This window comes from Cinclus cinclus, chromosome 5 (genome assembly GCF_963662255.1).
Source record: "Cinclus cinclus chromosome 5, bCinCin1.1, whole genome shotgun sequence".
Taxonomy (NCBI): domain Eukaryota; kingdom Metazoa; phylum Chordata; class Aves; order Passeriformes; family Cinclidae; genus Cinclus; species Cinclus cinclus.
Genome location: NC_085050.1, coordinates 59,150,348 through 59,170,932, shown reverse-complemented (window position 1 = coordinate 59,170,932; position 20,585 = coordinate 59,150,348). Strand labels below are relative to the sequence as shown.

Genomic DNA, 20,585 nt, shown 5'->3' with positions numbered 1-20,585 from the left:
TCTTGGACATGCACACAAATGCTGGCAGGTGAGCTATGTAATTTAAACTCTCCAAACTGTGCACACCAGTAATAGTTTTGAAAATCCAAGCCACACACATCAATCACATCAATTTTTTTATTAACATTTGTTTCAGTGACATTTCAAATATTTTTTCTCCCTAAGCAATCTTATCTCACATGTCATCTTGTAGTAACTGTGACGAACAACAGATGGAAAGAGGCAATATAAAAAAAAAAAAAGAAATCCAGTTTTGTACCCTTCCTAGGTCAAAACTGAAGAACAAATCCTTATGCAATTTTCCTTACACAGTGCCATATTCTCTGTGCTAATTTCACAGAACAAATGGTCATAATTCACTTTGTGTCATTACAAATGTATGATTTGTAAAGGAGATGAGGGACTTTATAAGTAAAACATAAGCCACACAAGAAGAAAGAAGCAAATACCCCAAGGGCAAACAAAACTGATTCCCTGGAGGGGGGCAATTTTACACAGAGGTGGAGCTGTACTGGAAATACCAAGGATATTTCAAATAGTAGCAAGCAAGAGTGATTGCCTAATTGCATTTTTAATTCCTTAAAGCAAATTTCACAATATGTGCAGATACATTCAGAGGGAGTGAGGTATTTATTGATTTTTGTTTCTAAACTGACACACAGTTTTGAGGCATGGTGTTTTTCTTCACATGGAAGGCCTCAGCAGTTTTCAGCTATAGCAGCTGTACCTCACCTTTCCAGAACTGCAAGAAATGAATTTATTCTAGTTTTTCAAGAGGGGGCTTGGGGTGTTGGATGTTTCCGATCAGACACAGCGTTTTCTCAGTCCATGAGACTGAAAAATTTTAAACGCTTGTTCCATTTTCATACACAGTTCCTCAGCAACATCTTATTCCAACCTTAAGATCAAGATCAAAATTAGTAAGGCAAGGTTTTTTCCACTGTGTTTCTATAATTGACTTCAGTATTGGAACACCCAGCTGTTAACTCCTGTGAGAACAACCATTTCTCAGACATGTTTCATGTTTCAAAATATGGCTGCATTTTCTTTTGAGTGAAGCTATTCCCCTACTTGTTTCTAATTTGCTTTATTTGCTCTGCTTGTGCCTGCTCTGTGGTCTTCTCTGCCAAGGGGGTGCAGACAGAAAGGCAAGAGGGGAAAAAGGGCAGGGTCTACACAGAACTGTGGACAGCAGAGCTGCCTCTTTTCACAGAGAACTGTGAACTTTGGGCCCAAGAGCACATCTACGCCTCTGAAATCCATCTCCCAGCAGCTGTACAGTGATTTAAGGTGTGCAACCAAAACAGAGATGGCATTTTAAAGGAGCACTATGGGTATATGATCTTACCTCTGGTTTTGCTTTTAATTCTATGATACATATTTTACTGAATCGCCTATGAAGGCATAAAAAGAGTAATTATTTTAACAACAATTTATCACATAAAAATATACATAAGCCTACACATATATTTCAAAGCATCTTCACATGTTTGTCTGACTTATGTGCACTTGCACATGATAAAAATGTGGGTGTGAAAAATGGCAAACTCCTCAAACATCAGCTCTTTGTATTAGTTCCAACACTGATGATAGCAGCCAGTCTTTCTCCCTGTCAGAGCCAGTGACCCAGCACTGCTATGGAAGTGTGACCTGTATTCCATTGTGTTACATGCCCCAGGAACAAAACTGTCAGCTCTGCTCTAACTGCAGAAATCTCTATTACTATTGATGTAAATTAATAGAGAGAACTTGGGTAGATTTCTCATGATGGGACTTTTGCCTAATAATATCATGTAATTACATATTAAACACAGTGGACCTAGAGGTTCACAAGAAAAAGTAAGTATGGATGCCTAATGTGTGTGGCTTTTTTCTTTCTCTACAGCATTTTTCATACTGTGGCCACTTTCCAAGAGCTCAGCCTGCCTAAGAGGCTGCATCAAACTGGAGCCCAGGCTGCTGATCAGCACAATGAACATTTATCCCAAACCAAGGTCATCACACTACACACACTGTGACACGAACTTCACCTCAAGAGTTTACAAATGGAAAAACAGGTTGGAGGATAAAAGCAGATGCCCAATGGAAACTATGCAGAGATCAGAGCAGAGTTTGTCTGCTTGACTTCTAGACCAGTGCTACACCTGAATTACACCTCTCCAAACTCAAATGTGAAAAAGTAAACAGGAAAAGTGCCCCGTGCAAGACATGGGGACGTACAAGGTCAGTGTTCTATATATTCTGAGCTTCAGAAGCAGAACTGCATGACCAGCGATTTATAGGCAGCTCCTGCTGATGTTTCTAATTGCTAGAGTACAAATTACGTGCATCCTTCACAGCAGTAGCATATAAAATCTGTTCTCCTTTTCATCTGCTAAAGCTCGCCAGCATACCTGTTCATGGGGCTCATTAGTCTGTGCTACAGATGTTGCTAGATAACCTTGAAAAAAAATTAGTGTAGCTGAGCCCTGGTCTCATTTGTTTGCAGTAGTTAGAACTTGTGCACTTCCTTCAAGCTGCACCTCTCAGTGGGGTGTTCAGTACATCATCTTCCCACGGTTTAGGGTGGCTTGTTTTCTTAAGCCTTCCCTCCACAATTATTTGGTTTACAGGCACAGAAAAAATAACCTTTTGTTTCTGCCACTTGCCTACTCTTTGATAGAAACAGACATTATCAGTAATATTTACCATAATGTCCAAGTAAGGAAATGTACCCAGTAGATACTTCTTTACCATTTTAAAATAAACTATGTGGTATTTGAACAGTGAGTGAGCATGCCTTAAACATTTATCAGCTAACACAGTCACTTCCCACAGTCCTCTGGCTCCATGAAGCCATTTATTCATCAATTATCCTAACTCACCTTCAAACAAGAAATGAATAAACCTCATAGGAAGACAAGTCACTTTTCCAGAGCATTATAAATTCTTTTCTTTTAAAGTGAGGGCTGGGACTGAGAAACTGTTGGAGATGAAAGAGTAGTACAGGTGTCTGCCTTCTGTGCATCTGATGCCCAAACCTTCAAGTTTAATGAATCTGCTCACTTCACAGGAACAGGGAATGGAGGCGCCTAAATTACTTCCAGTAATCAGGTTTGAATTATGGCATCTTTTTGCACTAAAAGATCAAGCTACACTTTCCTTCCTGTTACTTGGATTGCTATCAGACAAAGGTCTCACATAATAAATGCAGTCTGCCTCTTCCTCCTAATTCCCATTTGGGCCCACAATTTCAGTGAAGCATCCCAATGCCACTGTGGGGGTGTGTTATGGATGTCATTTAGGACACATGCTGAGGATAACCACTGTTTAACAGCCTCTTGAATTGGAATTTCATGACCATCATACTAATTCTAGTCAAGAGTTAAAAAGTCTGTGTGGCACTCATGATCCACTGGTTGTGGTTCTCTGACTGCACACTCTGGGTATGAGACTACTGCTGTCAAAGCTTACAGGAAGACACAAAATCACAGGAGACTACAGTTACTTACAGGAGAGTAAAGTCACACCCAGCTGTGTGAACAGGACCAGGTGTTCCTTGGCCCAGAAACGCCCATTAACTCTGTAAAACTGCATAAGTATTGGAATACAAATCAGACCTGGACCCTAAAGATCACATAGGTTTGTTTTTATGGTCAGAGTGACTTTTACTATAAGACCAAAGCCCCAAAATTATAATGAAATGCATGAAAATATACTTCCAGTCAGTTTTACAGATAACAGAGCACACTGAGATTGGTGATAATAGAAATTCTTTCTTTGTGGAACTGACTAAATGCCAGCATCACCACTGCATTTCAAATGATATTAAGATCAAGGCAATCCAGATATTTTTGATTAAGCCAAAACATTAGCAATACTTCTCCTAACCAACTTTTCACAAAAGGAAATTCTCCAGAAACGCTTTGAAATCAGACATCAAAGTCAGAACAAAAAAAAGAAGACGTTTCAGAGCGGTAATAGGAAACACACAGAGAAACCTACAAAAACATGTCACTCTATCTGTTGCTGCCATGTGTTTTACAGCACTGTGGGTCAGCCAGCCCAGCACACCGTGTCCTGCCTGGGCTGCAGGGAGTGGGGAACAGCTGGAGGGCTTTACCTGTCAAAAGAAGGCTTTTCTCCACAGTCAAATGCATCCTGTAGCTCCTTGACGAGATTAGCCTGCCCAGGCAGTCGGAAAAGGCCTTCTTCCTTCAGCCCCCGCTGGCGGATGAAGTCCACGCACTGCTCCACCAGCATGGGAGCCAGGCGGTTCCCATAGCGCTTCTCGTACCGCACCGTGTCTTCCAGCTTCTGCCCAAAAATTCCTGCACCAAAAAGAGACCTCCGACTCAGCTGAGCATCAGAAACACATCTGAGGAGCCCACGCCTTCAGTTACAACCCACGCAATTTGCAGGTCATTCAAATGCCTGGACAATTAACCTACTCCTTTCCTATGAATAAAATGCACAGTTTCAACATTGACACACTTCTGGAAATACAGTGCTAACATATTTTCCAATGGTGCTCAAAAACATTATTTAAAATAAAACACTTTAAATTATTTGCAATACCACAGGCACAGAAAACACAGAAATAAACAGGATTTTCCATCATAAAACATCTAATTCAAAAGTGATGCATATCTCCATCTTTTTTGGCTAATGCCCAATTAATTACCTCCTGTGTAAGTTTGAAAGACATGTAAGCATTATCTGTACACATGGAGAGAAAAATATTTATAAATACAACTCAGCATTTTGTCACTACTAACTGAAATTGTTATTTTGTTCTCCAAACAGACAATGATAAATCCATTATGCATTACCAACTGCGTTATCACCATCTGCTTGAGCAATAACTAATTTTGTGTTTGAAACGAAGTTCCTGACATGAATGGCGAATTATGTCAGATAAACTGCAAGAAACCCAAATTCATCCTTAAGCTCAGATGAAAATGGAGGCTTTTTGACAGAATTAATTTCAACCCTGATCTGAGGGTATCAGTGCTACCACTGGAACGACAGCTACTCTTTACAGCTTATTTTGCCTCTCCTTTCAAAGTGCAGAGCAGCACAATACTATTCAGGCATGTCATCTGTGCTGGAAGCTCTCCCTTGAGACTACCACTTGCTGAACTAGTACTAGGGCTGAAGCAAGGCAATCCAATTTCTATATATAGCAGGACAATGAATAGTTCTAAGGCAGTCATGATCAGAAATTAAAGACCAAATGACTACTTCGCTTTTGCAATGACATACACTGTAAAGGACTTTAAAAAGACAGTAAATTGTGCCCTTCACTGAGCACTGTTGGTTTAAAAATATAAAATATTCAGCAAGAAAAACAGTGTTGTTTTGGTTCACTTTTTCTAAAAAAAAAAAGCCCAAAATTAAGACAGACAGCTTCCGGTTTTGACCTAAATCTTAATTCAGCCATAGATTACAATTCAGACTGAAGCATCTATCAGGGTAATCTTTAATGTGTACGTTTTTCCTTTAACACAAAGGTAACTTATACCCCAGCTGTAGGTAGGACAGCTGCCTTGCAAATGCTCAAGGACATAGGGAAAGTGTCAACCATATGGAAGATCTGGGGTTTGTAGTTAAAAGCATTTTTTTTTACTATAGCACAGGAAGCAACTGGAGAGAGTAGGTGATTTCCTGCTAAGACATCCAGAGAGTCTCTGAGCAGTGTATTTTGTGATTTCCATGATACCCACACTTGGGGATGCCAAAACCAGCAGTAGGTAAGGGGAATGAACATCACACAGTCGCTCCTTATTAGCTCTCTTTCATGCTGTACAAAATCCAAAGCCCAACAATTAGCAGTTAAAGAAGAATTTTTTGTAATTTCAGAGTCAAGTTTAGAAGAATGCTTGCTGATGTAGCATCCACAAAGCTCGGGGCCTTGAGGCTGGCAGAGGAGTTAAGTATGCTACGTTTTCTTAATTCTTGCATACCTTCCTAACCTCCTAAAAACTGACTGTGGGAATGGGAGGAGTATTAACTGATTTTGTGTCTCCTGTATTTCTCCAAGTTAACAGTTGCAGATGGTCAACACAAAGAAAATCCTCAAGTCCTTCCACTTGCTACAATCTCCTTTTCAAATTAGTGAAATTAAGGAGGAAGGTCCACTCAAAGTCAGTTAAAGGATCTGTGTGATTATGGGAGCCTGGAGATTTCAAAGTTGTTAATATACCAGAAGGCTGCATTTCAGTGCCCCCCAGTCTGTCCCTTCTCCCAACTCAACAAGTCCCATTTTCTCTGCCTCTCCTCAAAGGGCAAGTGTTGTAGCTTCTCAACCCCTTAGTAATCCTTTGCTCAACTCACATTAATATTATCTCCACCTCCTGGTTTTGGTGGGTTTTTGTCTGTTAAAGGATACAATATTTGTAATATGGTCTAAAATATGTTAAGCACAAGATGTTAATCACTTTCCTCCTTCTGCTAGCTCTGCTCCTGCTGATACTGCCTGGATTGCTGTCAAATGTTCCCTGCTGCCAGGTCACTGCTGGCTCATGTCCAGCTTATTGTCCCCCAGGGCACCCAGGTCCCTTTCCCAGAGCTGTTTCCCTGGGGTTATTCCTTGTTGGGTGCAGGACTAGGCATTCTACTCCAGTTTGCCCTACGAACCTACAACCTAAGCCTCCTTGAAAGAACACAGGAGATGTCCTGGTTTTACACACCAGACCTTTTGCCTCTTTTCAAACAAAATACGATAGGATATTCCAGTGATACCACTGCAATGTACACATAACTACAATTCATGCCAACTGACAGTACAACCAGCAGGAATAAGCTTTCTCCTACTGGCTATACCTTCTCACCATGCTAACTTTCTATAATCAGTAATGTGCATGTTGCAGATTCCATTTGTAGGAGAAAGTAAGTTCTTAGACCTACCAGAGTACTTCGGAACTCCTATTAGTAATGACACTACAGTCAAAAGACACGGCTTACTATTAATACATTTGCTGGATGCTGCCTTTTTTTTTGTTCATTTTAAAATTGATTTTCAAAGCACATCTAATAGATACTGAATAAAACCAGGATAAGGGCATTTTGTGCAGTGGGAGCAAAACCCCTTATTTATACTATTACAAATGGCTGATGCACCACAACACAAAATGTACTGAAAACAGGTGGGAACCAGAAAGCACCAAGATGTCAGTAACTGGAATTAAACACTATTCTTCAATTTGTTTGGCATTGGAATGAATCTCGGGCAGCTTGAGTTGGAGTGTTAAGTGCAGGTTGAATAAAATTCTCCAAAAGAAGCATTTCCTCCACCTAACAAACATAGAACACTGCACCAGGCAGCACTTGGCCATGAAATTAATCAGTCATGATAAGTGTGCACAAATATTGACTTGAAGTTAGAGACTTGCTGATGCCTTATGGCAAAGGGGCTCTGTTGCCATGGGCAGAAGGGACAGAAACATGACAACTCTGCTTCCACATCATGTTGCCATAGCTTCTACCTGGCTCATCATCCTTCTGGTGTCTCCTGGGTAAGGCATACCTTCTCCCACTGCCCCTCTCTAATGCTTTTATCCCCACTCGTGCCACAACTAACTGCTACACACATGCTGCAGATGAACAGTCTACAAGCATTAAGAGGTTGACTATTTGGAAGCAAAGGCATTCCTGTAAAAACTGCAGTTCCATAATGTTTGGCAGAGAAAATGATGAACACTATCAGCTATAATTGGTAATTACTTGCACCTCCTTTACAAAAATGAAAGGAAAAGACAGTCCAAGTTATGGAGATTAGATTATAACTAAAATCACAGAGACAATCTCAAATGTTGTTTCTTAAGATTTTGCACCTCCTTTACAAAAATGAAAGGAAAAGACAGTCCAAGTTATGGAGATTAGATTATAACTAAAATCACAGAGACAATCTCAAATGTTGTTTCTTAAGAGTAAATTTCCACTACAGTAACTAAACAAGAACATCTCTGTTGGAGAAAGAAGAGAGCCCTCCTAAGTCATGTTGTAATCCAAACTGAAGTGGCTCCTCTTAAATCTCAATGTCTCCAAAATCCAGAAATGCACAGATGCACAAGAGCAGACCTGTAGCTTGGTTTATCCTTGGGATAGGGTGCCAGAAGAGAAACAAATAAATCAACAAGAAACCAGAATAGCATTGGCTTGGCTTCCCCACAGCTGGTGAAAGGCAGGGAAATGCACAGGATCCAGTTCTGACCAGTCATTAGATTTAATCAGCAGAACTGCTTTTTCAGAGAGCCCTTGTAGGTCTGTGAAGCTATATCCAATTAAGCCAAGATCACCCATAACATCAAAGAGGAAAATCACATGCTAGTAAAGGGCACGCTGAGCAGTTATTCATTAACTAGAACATTCCCGTGGCAGAAATTTTGTAAACACCATGCTTAACAGATACCCAGAAACCTTATGAAAAACACCACAATGCTATATGCAAATTCTGCATAAGTCTTCTCAAGAGTTGTGGAAGCACTGAGGTTATTTTTTGCAGTACATAGCCACAGTTAGAGTACGGCTTTAAAATCTAAGAATGCTATTAGTCAATGATTTCCTCAGCTAACTGAACACAGGCAGGCATCACATCTGAAGTCTGTGGACTTCAGATTCAGGAGGGAAAAAAGGAGAAAAATCTAGGTGTCCATTCTGCCACCTTGCTCCATAAAGAATGGCTTGAAATAAGGAGTATCTCAAAAAAGTCCACCTGCCACTCTAGATCTATGACAGCACACGCATTCAGTGAGCCAGAAGGTTCCTGACAGCAAAAGGCACTGAGGGCTGACGTTTTCATAGATGGCCCACACCTGTATATGTGCAGCAAAGGATCAAGGGATCCTGGTGCTTCCAAAACAAGTTGTGGCTGCACTGATCAGAAAGGGTCAGTTAAGATTAAAGGAACCAGTCTCATCTTAGAATCTGGATGCAAATTTTAAAAAGCTCTTAATTCTTTATCAGTAATTCACTGACAGAAAATAACAGATCAGATGAATGGCTTTCAACATTGGGCTGGCAACAAAGGTCCTGGAATAACACAAAGAAGTGGCTGTCATGGCCACATAACACCTAATAAGCAGTTTTATTTTATTATTTCCCATCAGCTTTCTGCTCAGATGTTCCATAGCAGTAAGTGGTGTTTTAAATGAATCAAAGACAGCGAGTATTTATTTCTCTGCAGAATTTTGTAATGTACAGGAAAGAAAAAAAAAAAAACCACCAAAACCAGTGGTAGCAGAACTTTGTTCCCGCCTGAATGATTTTCTTCTCCTTAACACTCCTCCCAGCCCCGCAGTCAGAGAAAGTAAGATAAACTCCCACCCTGGAGTTTAGAACATTCGCACACCCCAATAACCTGCTCGCAAAAACAACTCTGATACAAGAGCAGAATTAGATACAGGAAAGGAAAGGAGACAATCTTGAAAACATCACCAGGAACTTGTCACAGTTGGTCACATCAGAACCTGCACTATTTCTCTAGCCACAGCCAGTGCCACCTCCTCCACAACTGACCACCCAAATTCACCACATTATTGAATGTTCTCACTGTTGCATGCCTCCTCAGATACTGCTTTCTCCACTGACCCTGCATGTTCTCTGTGGAAGTTCCTGTGGTCATACTTAAGCAGAGAGCATCTGCTTCAAGCTGGAGTTTAAAGATGTTTGGCTCAGTCTCTGTTCAGATGCTTCCCACCCTCTGAGCCTTGACTGCTCCTATGACATGACCCCCAAACCCCAGAAGTCCGGCATCTAATTTTTTGATGCCAATCACAACGGAACTTTGATCTAGATTTCCAGGAAGGGTTCTATACCTGGTATCATTAGTGAAGATGATGTCATGATTCTCTGTACTTCTTCCCATGACTAGCCAGTGGTTCTCCCTGCTGATTTTATTTTCTGAATTATGTTTCACAGTTTAGATGTAATTGATCTGCTTTATGCAATATGGATTAGGTTTACAAAAGGCTAGTTTTGCCTTTTTTTATACTTCAGTATACAATCTGCAAATGAAGTTGCAGTAATTCAGTAAACCAATTAATAAGACAAGTGTAGTTAGCCTAACGTGCTAGTGTCACCATAGTAAGGGCTTGACTGAGTCCAGTTAATATCTATCTTTCTGTTGACTTCAGCAGGACACAACCAAGTTAAACACATGCACCAGCATTCTGCAGCTCTGATCTAGGGGCCTTGACAGAAAATGTATATATAAGCAACCAAAACAAATTTTACATAGAGGAAAGCAAATTAGCAGAATCACTTCCATCACTGTCCTCTGCCCCAAGTACTGCTGCTTCACTTGGGAGTTTTAGACATAGAGAGTTTCTGTATCAGAATATATGGGGGAAGAATCAACAGCTGAAGCCCTTCTTGGAGCAGCTAAAGCTGTACCCAGGCACAAAGGCAGCTATCTGCAAAATTATCAGTTAATCCTTTATTCAACCTCCAAACATTTCTCAAATAGTTAAGGGTATAAAAGGGGCACAGGCAGCTCTAATTCACACCAACACCTTGAAATGCAATACACATGCACATCCTCCTGGCCAGCTTCCACCAGGACTGAACTCCAGCAACCAAGGGCTTTGGGGAGGGGGGTACAGGGGGCAATCAGCTCCCAGTGCTACATCAGCTGCAGGTGATAGCTGATCTCTGCAGCAGCTCTGCAGTGAGCCCCTGGCTGGCTGTGATCTTTCCTTCCAAGACATCGCCCCTGACTGCCGGCTCGCCAACCCTCGAAAGCAATGATGTCACTACACTGCTGCTGAGGCTCGGGAGAAAAGAGCTGCGTGGTCTTGCAAAAGGGCAAGTGGCAGCACAGAGGAACAGCCGAGGAAGGAGCAACAGAAGGTGGTGACAGAATTCGTATAATTTGAAAAATAAATTCTTGCACTACAGAAAAACACGACAATTTAGCCCTTTCACTTTGATTTCTCAGTCCAGCAGAGCTTTTAAAACAACACTAATATCCATCTTCTTCCCCCACACAAAGTTTTTGTCCTTGTCATGGAAAGAGTTTCTCCCCACCCATCCCAAATGTCCTAGTAGCTTACTATCACTCACCATTGCCCTGTCTCAGACATGTGTTTCCCCTCCAGTCTTTCAGATGACATCCAGACTCCTCTTTGTCCTCTTACCCCAAGTACTTCCATTCTCTGCTTCAATAGGAGTGTGTGCAATGGAAAACAAAACTGGCTATAAACCTCTCTGCCGCAGGTGAAAAGGCAAATGCAGGCTGCAGGGCAGTACAACTGAGTGGCAATGCAGCCCTTGCACCAGGACAGTGCACTGTAGAGCTACACTTCATTCCACCAGAAACCTCTGAAATCAAGGACTCAAGCTTCTGCACAGATGAACATTTATCACTTTGCTTTGATCCCTCTCTTCTCCCTCCCTCCTCCCACAGAGACAAAATCCAAATATAAACTCTTTTTTTCCTGATGTTCTGACAAATAGGCAACTCAGAGCATCGCAGGTCTAATTCCCTCAGTGTTCTCACTCAATTCTGCTCAGAGGCACTGCAATGATCTTGTCTCATTCCACCTCATTCCTGCATTCATGGGCTATTATGTAGAGGAGACAGTTTCCGCTGGCCAGCTACAAACAAATGAACAAAGGAGTAAATAAATCATTGGTGGAATGTTGGCATCTGCATTGTTTAATGCCTTTTGTTTCAGTGCTCTCATCTGCCCCTGCACACAGAGCCCCCTTGACTTCTCAGAAGCCATGGCTTCACCAGCACAACAGAACACAGCAACAGAACAGACCTACCTTTGCGGAAACTAAAACACCTCTTAATTCTCCTGTAAGTGGTTTTAGGAATGAAGGGAGCTGCTGCTAAGGCACCTGGGCTGCGGACTCCAGCATTTCTGTCTTCAGGCATCATACAGGCCAAAGCCCCCACGTCCCTCCAAAGCTCTCCTTCACCAGCTGCATCCAGACAGAACACCACGATTACTCATCATTACTGACTGCTGAGGAGTTTTTATAAGAGTGTATTTTCCTCTGGAGCTAGGAGATTTGTGGTCTTCTAGATCTTGGGTAGGGCTTGCAACGATTTTGATGTTCTCTTCTCTGCTTCAGTTTTGCTTTGGGGAACAATTTCCTTCCATCTATTTCCTTTCGTTTCTTTTATTTCCTGCAGTAAGACAACTGCCTATTATGCAATGTCAGAGTTTCAGCAAAAAGATGTATCTTCCACTCAAACAGAAGTGCCTGCACAGACAGAGGGGGAGGAAGACCTCTTCCTCCCGGCTGGAAACAGGAGGCTGAGTGACACAGACTCTATAATTCCACAGCAGAAGCTCAGCACTGTGCGGTGTGCAAGGGAAAAGAGAAGAACAATACCAAAAAGACCAGAGAAGAATCCTTCAGGATACAACACTCCTTGCAGGCACCCTTAATTTCTGCACCCGAGAAGCAAAAATAACAGTCCCTTCACCAGAAAGGCTCTTTGTCCATACCAGATTCCTCTCAAAAGTCCTTTTATACAGCCAGCTCCTCGTGCGATGCTCTCATGGGCTTCTCGCTTGTTTTATTGCCTTCCAACTACCAGGAGCTCTCCCGGGAGAGGCGCGTCAGATGCGGCGGCGGCGCATCCTTGCCGGCAGGATCCCGGGAGCTGCTGAGCAATCCGTGCCCGCAGCGGGGGATGCTCTGGCGGCTCGCTGGCCGCCGGCCCCAGGGCAGGGCTGGCAGCGGGGCTGGCAGCGGGGCTGGCAGCGGGGCTGGCTGTGCTGCTCTCCGCCTGCGTGCAGCAGGTGCGGGGAGGACGCGGCGCGGCAGCCGCAGCGCAGGTTTGTGTCTCCTCGGGTGACTTTGAGTTGACTTCAGGCTGTGCCTGTCATGTGCGGCGGCTGGGAAAGCGAGCAGGCTGTGCCTGGCTCCTGCAGGAGGTGCCAGACCTTACACTACTACCCCTGCTAAAATGCTCATGCTCCTTCTTCTTGCCTCCTCCCTCCCCCGTTAGTTGCAGGCTCTGTAAAAAATTGCCTTTTTAATCTAATCAGGAAGGGAATTTCATGTGCAAACAGGCATTACACGCCCTGCCTCATTTACATTTCTTTTCCCTTTCAGATTTTTCTTTCCACAATCACCTTATTCTTCGGGTGCGAAAAACAACCTGTTTCTGATGAGCTTAGCAGATTCCCACCTGCCCCCCTCCCAGCTTCTCCTTCTAGCACGGGTTAACAAATAACAATTTAATGATACAGTTAATCATTTACAGAGCTCCTCACTCTGGTACCAGGAGTCCTCTCCCACTGCCAGACAAACTTTAAATATTAGTGGCTCAGCAAGCCCGTATATATCCGCTGCACACACACACAGAGCTTACTTACAATGCTTAAAAGAACCAGAAAACTCACATGTTCCTCAAAGTGGCACTTGACTTGTGTGACACCAGGCTATTGTGGTTTACCATTAAGTACTGAAATTCAGGAAGCTGATATAAAACTAGCGTTTTGATTAATTAGCTGCCTGGAACAATTTTGTGTTGCAAGTAATTACTTGTTACTGGCTAGTTACCATCATGTGACTGCAACTTCCCTGTATCTTTTTTACACCTACTATAATATGCAAAACCATATTTAACTTCAGCACCTACAGATCATAAAGGCAGGCTGTTAAGACAGCTTAAGTTGTGTCTCTCAAGAAGAGTAAGACTGTTGTGGCAGCTGTAGCAACATCCACATAGCAAAGGATAATAAAAATAAGAGTGTGTCTGGTCATTTTTAATTACAGAACAGTTAACAGGACTTATTTATCCTTAGTAAGATAGTTCTGACTATGAAGTAGTTAATAAAATGGGGGACACGTTGGAAACTCAGTTCTTAATGGTGACACATCCCATGGTACTGCCTTTGCTGTGTTATCACAGTCAAACCTTCTCCTCAACACTACACCCTAAATTATATTCCAGCTATTTTTGCATTTTCCAGGGAGTTAACTGTTTGCTTCCCAATACAAACAACCCTGAATCAGTAGATTTGCTCAAGAAACTCAAAAAGAAAAATAAGAACACATTTCGAAGTGTTTTAACTGTAAATAAATTGAAAAGGTAATTGAAGGATTGCAGCCCTCTAGTTTTATGTAGAACAGTGAGCAAAACCCTCAGCGAGGTGCTTCCCTCAGCTGGCATCAAACACTCCTACAACAATGATGGTGTCCTGAGAATTTTGTTGGTGGCTGGAAGGATTCCCAGCTGCAAATCAGAAATAGCTCTTGCCCTATAAAAGCAAATTAGGAGTTGGTGAAGAAAGCACAGGGTCAGGACTTGAGAGATTTGGTTTCTATTTGCAGCCCTTTTCACTGACTTAGGCTAGAATTTAGTTTCACCTAATCACAGCTCCCTGCCTGTGACATGTAGAGACACTTCCACTTGCAGAAGAACAGCAAGGCGGCCTTCTCTTATCTATCTGCCACAGAAAGATACTGTGGTGTAGGAAGCCAAATGCAAAAATCCACAAAGATACTCTGAAAAATCCACTTCTGCTAAGCCTCCAAATTTATTACTGCCTCAGCAGCTTATGATGCTACTGGACTGGAGTAGAAGAATGCTGAGGAGCTCAACACAAGGCCTGCTTTTTGAAGAGAAAGCTGGGGATGGGTAATCTTTGTGCTGTATAATAACACAAGTTTCCTACCTATCCTAATTACAGAAGATGTAAGACTCATTCCTTCCCCTTCCCAAATCAACTCCATATACCTGTAGTAGTTCATGCTTTTTAAGAAAACCTTTCCCTTTGCGAGTTTTGGGTTTCTTTGGCATGTTTTTTTTTTTTCCAAGCATTCTAAGACTTACATTCCCAGATTCAGGACAGTGCTGTTTATTTAACTTAAAGGGCCTTATGCCAGTGACATGACTGCCTTGCACCATCTTTTCAAGGCACATTTCCCCAGGAGAAGCCAAGGAGAAGGCAGTCATGTTTCAGACATACCAGACAGGCCCTAGCTGACCAAGTCCCCCAGTGCAGCCCACCAGTGAGGCCAAAGTCCTCTCCTAAATACTCTATGACCTGAATAAAGCACAAAGGAAGATGAGAGGCTTACAAGAAAAGTTTTCTTCTAAATTTCCATTAGTCTCTCCCTCCTCCCTCCTGTGCTCTACCTGGTAGTTAAGAGAAAGAAGTCAGCAGTAAGAAGTTTTCACTGATAACTGCACTCTTTGATTGTGAAACAGCACAGATGATCTTGCCCTCCTTATTTTTTTCCAGCAACTTGCAGACAAGAATAATCATTTGCTGAAATACAGGTGGTCTTCCAATAGAAAATATTGTAAGAAAAAAAATTTTGAAAAATACTGTAGGAAAATATTTCTGTCCTCAGACATAGAGATCTGAGAGCTCCAAGGAACAGACTGATTAACATACAGACATTTTGTGCAAGTGTACTATAATAAAGATATTATCACCAGAATAGTAAGGATGAAAATTATTACAATAATTTGCAGTCCATTCAACATAAGAGAGCTTTTTAAAAAGACAACTAGATTTCCAGCAATACATTTTTGGTCCAATGCTACCAAAATCACTGGAGATGCCAGTCAAATTCCTACACTGCTAGTGTTAACATTCTGAGGCACAGCTTCATATAATACTATTACTGGTCTTAGCTGTCACTGGCAGAAGAATTGCTGACAGCTTTTTGAAGAGGCATTTAAGAAACACCATGGATGGTTTTTCAGCTGGCAACCAAAGGAATTACCCTGCCTCTCCCCACAGGAAAGCCGATTTCATACAAGACCAATCTCCTGTGAAAATTTCCCCTCACACTATCAAGAGCTATCCTCGTCAAGGGAAGTTATTCCAGACAGTTCAAAGTCTCTTAATTGAGCCCTCTGCATGGAAACATGTTCACTTCACTTTTCTGGAAAGATCTAGGCCATTCTCCTCTTTACTTCAAAACTCTGGCTGGGACTCAGAGATAACAGAAGAAGCGCTGTGAGTCTTTTTGAGCACTGCATGTTCCCCCAGTGACTCACCTCCTCCAAAGGGTGCCCATATAACCCTGCGGATGGATCTCACCCAATCCTCCATGTCATTCTGCGTGCTGGCCATGAGTAGGTAGGTCTCATGATTAGCTGTCATCCGCTCTCGGTCTCCTCCTGCAAGAAAAGATAATGGCACTTAGAAAACCTTTTCTTCTGTGCCCAGCCAAGCTCCTGCCAGTCTGACTGCTGGAAGCAGCAGCTTCATAGCAAGCACACATGGATACTGTGCAGTGCAGTACTTGCATGTCAGACATGGCATGAAAAGAAGGTCCTGTAATACATTCCCCATGAGACAGTGAGAAGCTGTCATGCTTCCAAAAGGAAATGAGAGGATAAATGTCATCCGTAAACAAAAACAGCCCCATGCTGTTCCAAGAACCACAGGGGCCTGCACTAATCTGTAACTTGATACAAGCACTGGAAATTTCGCAGCAGTTACTGTACCACGATGGAGAGAATAAATGCAGTGACTGATAAGGGTGCTTTGAACAAGTGGAGATGACTCCATTCTTATTTTCAGGAACACACTGTGCCACATTCAAGGCAGTAACACTCAATACACCCAAGTGCTGCTGTGACTCCCTAAGGAGAAGGCAGATGACACGGTACAACCCGCTGCCTTGGATGGGTCTGATGAGGATTAGATTAAAAGGAAACACACTGCCTTTTCACCTTTTCTTTAAAGGATGAGCCCACACTAAGAAGGTCAAAAATCAGAACTTGGTTTGCCACAGCTCCACGTTTTCAGACTTGTATTACTGTTTCATCTCCATTCTAAAAGGTACCGTGTTAGTGCAAGGGCACTGGAGATTCAAACCACCTTTCCAGCACTGCAGAATGCCAAACCCTTCCAGAAAAAGAGTGGCATTTTGATGCCCTTTCACTACGCCAAGGGCATACACACGAGTACTTCACACACAAATGCAATGCACCTAGAAATCCTGTCAGTCCCGTATTCACATCTTTCCAGCTTCTTACATTCCCATTTTTTATCCTAGTGATTGCTAAAGCAAATATCTCTGCTCATTACAGCAGGAATACTGCTCCTGGAAGAGTGCCATGTTCAGTGCTGGACATTGATATAGCTAGGTTTTTAAAGAGAAATTTCTTAAGGACTAGAAAATCCAGGCACAAGTATTCTGAATTAATCTACTCCTGTAGACCACGCTTTATAGAACTAGGACACACAACTGTAAAAGGAACTTAACTGAAACTTGATGAATGCAACAGCTGGACATTGGAACATTCCACTGAAAATTTATTCTTAAGGATTGCATCATTATTCAAAACTTAAATTTTAACTTGGAGGTAAACAGAGATTCCAGTTTTCCACAGCCAAAACTCAGCCATTCATATGCCCTATGTTCCCCAAAAAGGCATCAAAACAAATAATGCAACAACCTGAACTACAGTACATTTTAAATCATACCAAGGTTTTAAAGTCTAATGCTGGTTGTTGTTTTTTTTTTTTTTTCTAAGATATAGTAAGGATGAACCTATGCTATACTAGAGAAATATCAAGATTAAATTCTTTTTTTAATCTTTTCAGTGTCTAGCCCAAGATCAGTACAAAACAAGGGTCTTACTTCTGTGCTATGTTCCATCCTTTTTACCACAGAGAATGAGGGAAGCATCAGAATCCCAGACCTTAGCATTCCACATCAACCCTGCCCTGCAGAAAACACACAGGCCCTGGCAATTTGCTCTCTACCTTTTATATAGCCATTCTGACCAGAACAAGGACAGATCTCTCATTCAGGAACAAAAAGGAGACATCATACCATCTTCAGTTTATTTCAAAAGGCCTATTTTACACATCATCTAGAGTTCTCACCCTAAAAAGATCAAAAAATAAGAAGTATAAAACCTCAATATATTCTCACAGCTATTAAATATAATAGAATAAATACAGTACAGAGAAAAATAATGCACCACAATTAAGTCCTTTCTGTGGCTTATAAAACCTGAAAAAAATTATTTAACTTATCATATTAAACTGTAGCTCCTTTTCATTTCAGTGGACTAGGATCCTGCAAGGTGCCACACACAAAAAACAAAACAAAACAAACAAAAATAAAAACAAAAACAAAACAACAACAAAATAAAAAACATGCATAAACATAATATATATCGGATCAAGGAATTAAAAAAAATTGGTAACAATTTTTTCAGTACAGAGACAACAAAAAATATGACTTGATGGGCCTCTCAGGTGCTGCCATATCGATCATTATTCTTTTAACAGCCTGCATATTTAAATTCAACAGATTATGTAATACTTGTTTAGCAGATGATTAGTATTTACCAATTTATCATGTTATGACAAATTGGAGGGTGTTCTCCAGATAGAGTGCATTAATCCCAGAAGTCTAGCTAGCTTATTTACAGTGTGAATTCCAGGGCAGTACTTTAGCTCAGGTAAACACCCAGTGAGCCAATACACAATCAGCCTGATTTTGCAGAGAAGGAAAGCATAATGTTTGGTTACATTACCTTGCTATGAGAAAGTAAAGCTTTCCTAACAGAAAGAGTCTCATCATTTTATAGCAATTTTCAATCTTCTTTGTAAATCATATCGCTTTCTTTCATAACACAATACTGGATCATGCAGGGTTCTCCTATTTGTGTTAATGTAGGTATTATTCATTAACTAAAGCTTCATTAATTTTTTTTTTTTTGGGACACAATAGCACATGGATTTGTGTTTTACTGCAAATATTAATTTTTAGTGAGACTGTATTTTAAATGCAAAATTTAAAACATGAGACAAGAAGAAATGACCATGATTTAGAAAAAAAGTCATACCAGATAATAAGTATCAGAAAAACAAAAATAGAATTAGGACCTTTCTGAATCTTCAGCAGGTCTTCAGGACACTTGTGAAAGACATTGTTTGGAATATCCACTTCCACTCTTTTTTCCTTTTAGTATTTTTGTTATGATTACAATGAAGCATGAGTAGATTACAGTCTCCAAAAATCAAACGTCTTTTCATACCACAGATAACAGCATTAAGAACATCAACTTGAAAATGGTGCCCAGCATGAAGTCACATTGCAGATGAGAATCCATACTTTTTTCCATGTGCAAACCATAACCTATTTTACCTATATTGTTTTCTAGCTTCAGATTATGCCTTCTCAAATTTCCATGCCTGCATTTGCAGTCCAAGAAATGTCTAAACCTGTGGCCTGGTTGTGAACAGCCAACTCAAAGGGCTAGGATATGAGCTCCACTTTTTTCCCCCCATCTTTTTCCCTTTGTTACTTTGCAGGTGTCACAGTAGCTGGAAGGAGCAGAACCCAGACCACCTGACCAAAGAAGCTGACTCTGGCATGTCTGAGATTGAAAACTGCTATTTGCACAACTGACGAGTATGTCCTGTACATTCCAGCCACTGGAAATAAAGTAATTGAATCTACACTGTTTGGAGTATCAGAACTAGAATGCACCATCATATAATGTTACTCCTGTAGCCCTCACCAGACCTTAATCCACTTTATTTTCCTGGCAGCAGCAGAACGGAACTCTTACTTATTAAAGGAATCTATGCCTAACACCCATAATGGGTGCCCAGTGCTCTGTCCTGCCTGCTCAGGGGCTCGGTGAACCACACTCTGATGCTGCTGGTATCCCCAGTACCAGCAAGAGATTTTAAAAACTAGTGCAAGCCTCCAGAAAAAAAAAAAAACACAAAACAAAACGATCCAAAACTACAATTAAAATATGGAGAGGCCAATTCCTGCAGGGATCCACTCTGCAGGGGGAGAGGGACCAGGCTGCACTGGTGATGCAGCTCCACAGCTCACACTGGGAGAGGCTCTGGCAACAGGGACTGCATTTCAGGAGGAACTGTTTCCTGAAGTACCAGCTCCTTATTGCCCATCCATTAAAGGAGAATGCACAGACATCCTGGCATTCAGTCCTGAAAGGTGTTTTTACTACTTTGTAGACTCTTCCTGTCTAAGCCGACACCCTTTCTTTACCTGGATGTACTCGAGCTGAACTCTGCATGAAGTATTGCCTTTGTCCTTTTAAAAGTATCTTGGACTTCCTGTGAACAGTGGTTCCAGCATTTCTTGAGAATGGAATGCGAAAGGATTAAATTCATACCAACTGTTTAAGACAGAATTTTCTCCCAGGAGGAACATCAAAAAACTAGGATTAATCCGATTTTTCTGAGCTGAGAATGTCATGGCCAACCTCACAAGAACATTCACATCCTAAACAAAACAAAACAAACAAAACAAAAAAATAACCAAACAAAAAAAACACACACCAAAAAAAAAAACAACCAAAAAAAAAACCAACTACAAAAAAAAACCCCAAAAGCACACCAAAAACACCAAACACAAAAGTAAAATAAAGTGAAACAGTTTCCTACTCCCCTGTGCATTTCTCTTAGCCATAGTTTCTGAAACCCGTACTCTCTTCAGCCTGGGAACTGAATGAATATGAAAGGCAGACTGGCCTTACAACAGAACCCTCTGGGTTTTCTTTAGAAGCATCCTCCTTCTTGGATGATATTTGTCTCCTCAGGAAAGCGCTGAACAGTAAAATTTTAGCCTTCTGATATTCCAGATGAATACACTAAATGTGCCTCCATATGGTATTC

At 41.4% G+C, this 20,585-nt stretch overlaps 1 protein-coding gene across 2 annotated transcripts in view; it reads right to left on the bottom strand.

Moving 5' to 3' along the window:
* Positions 1-20,585, bottom strand: part of ARHGAP24 (Rho GTPase activating protein 24) — a 153,402-nt gene that overhangs the window by 13,795 nt on the left and 119,022 nt on the right. Inside the window, exons 3-4 of one of the 2 annotated variants that reach the window (XM_062493052.1) lie at positions 15,962-16,084; positions 4,103-4,310 (exon numbers count right to left, since the gene is read on the bottom strand). In XM_062493052.1, coding sequence (XP_062349036.1) covers positions 4,103-4,310; positions 15,962-16,084 — 331 coding nt within the window. Of the gene's footprint in view, positions 1-4,102; positions 4,311-11,751; positions 11,864-15,961; positions 16,085-20,585 lie in introns of those variants that run through there. The other variant, XM_062493051.1, reaches the window with a different exon arrangement.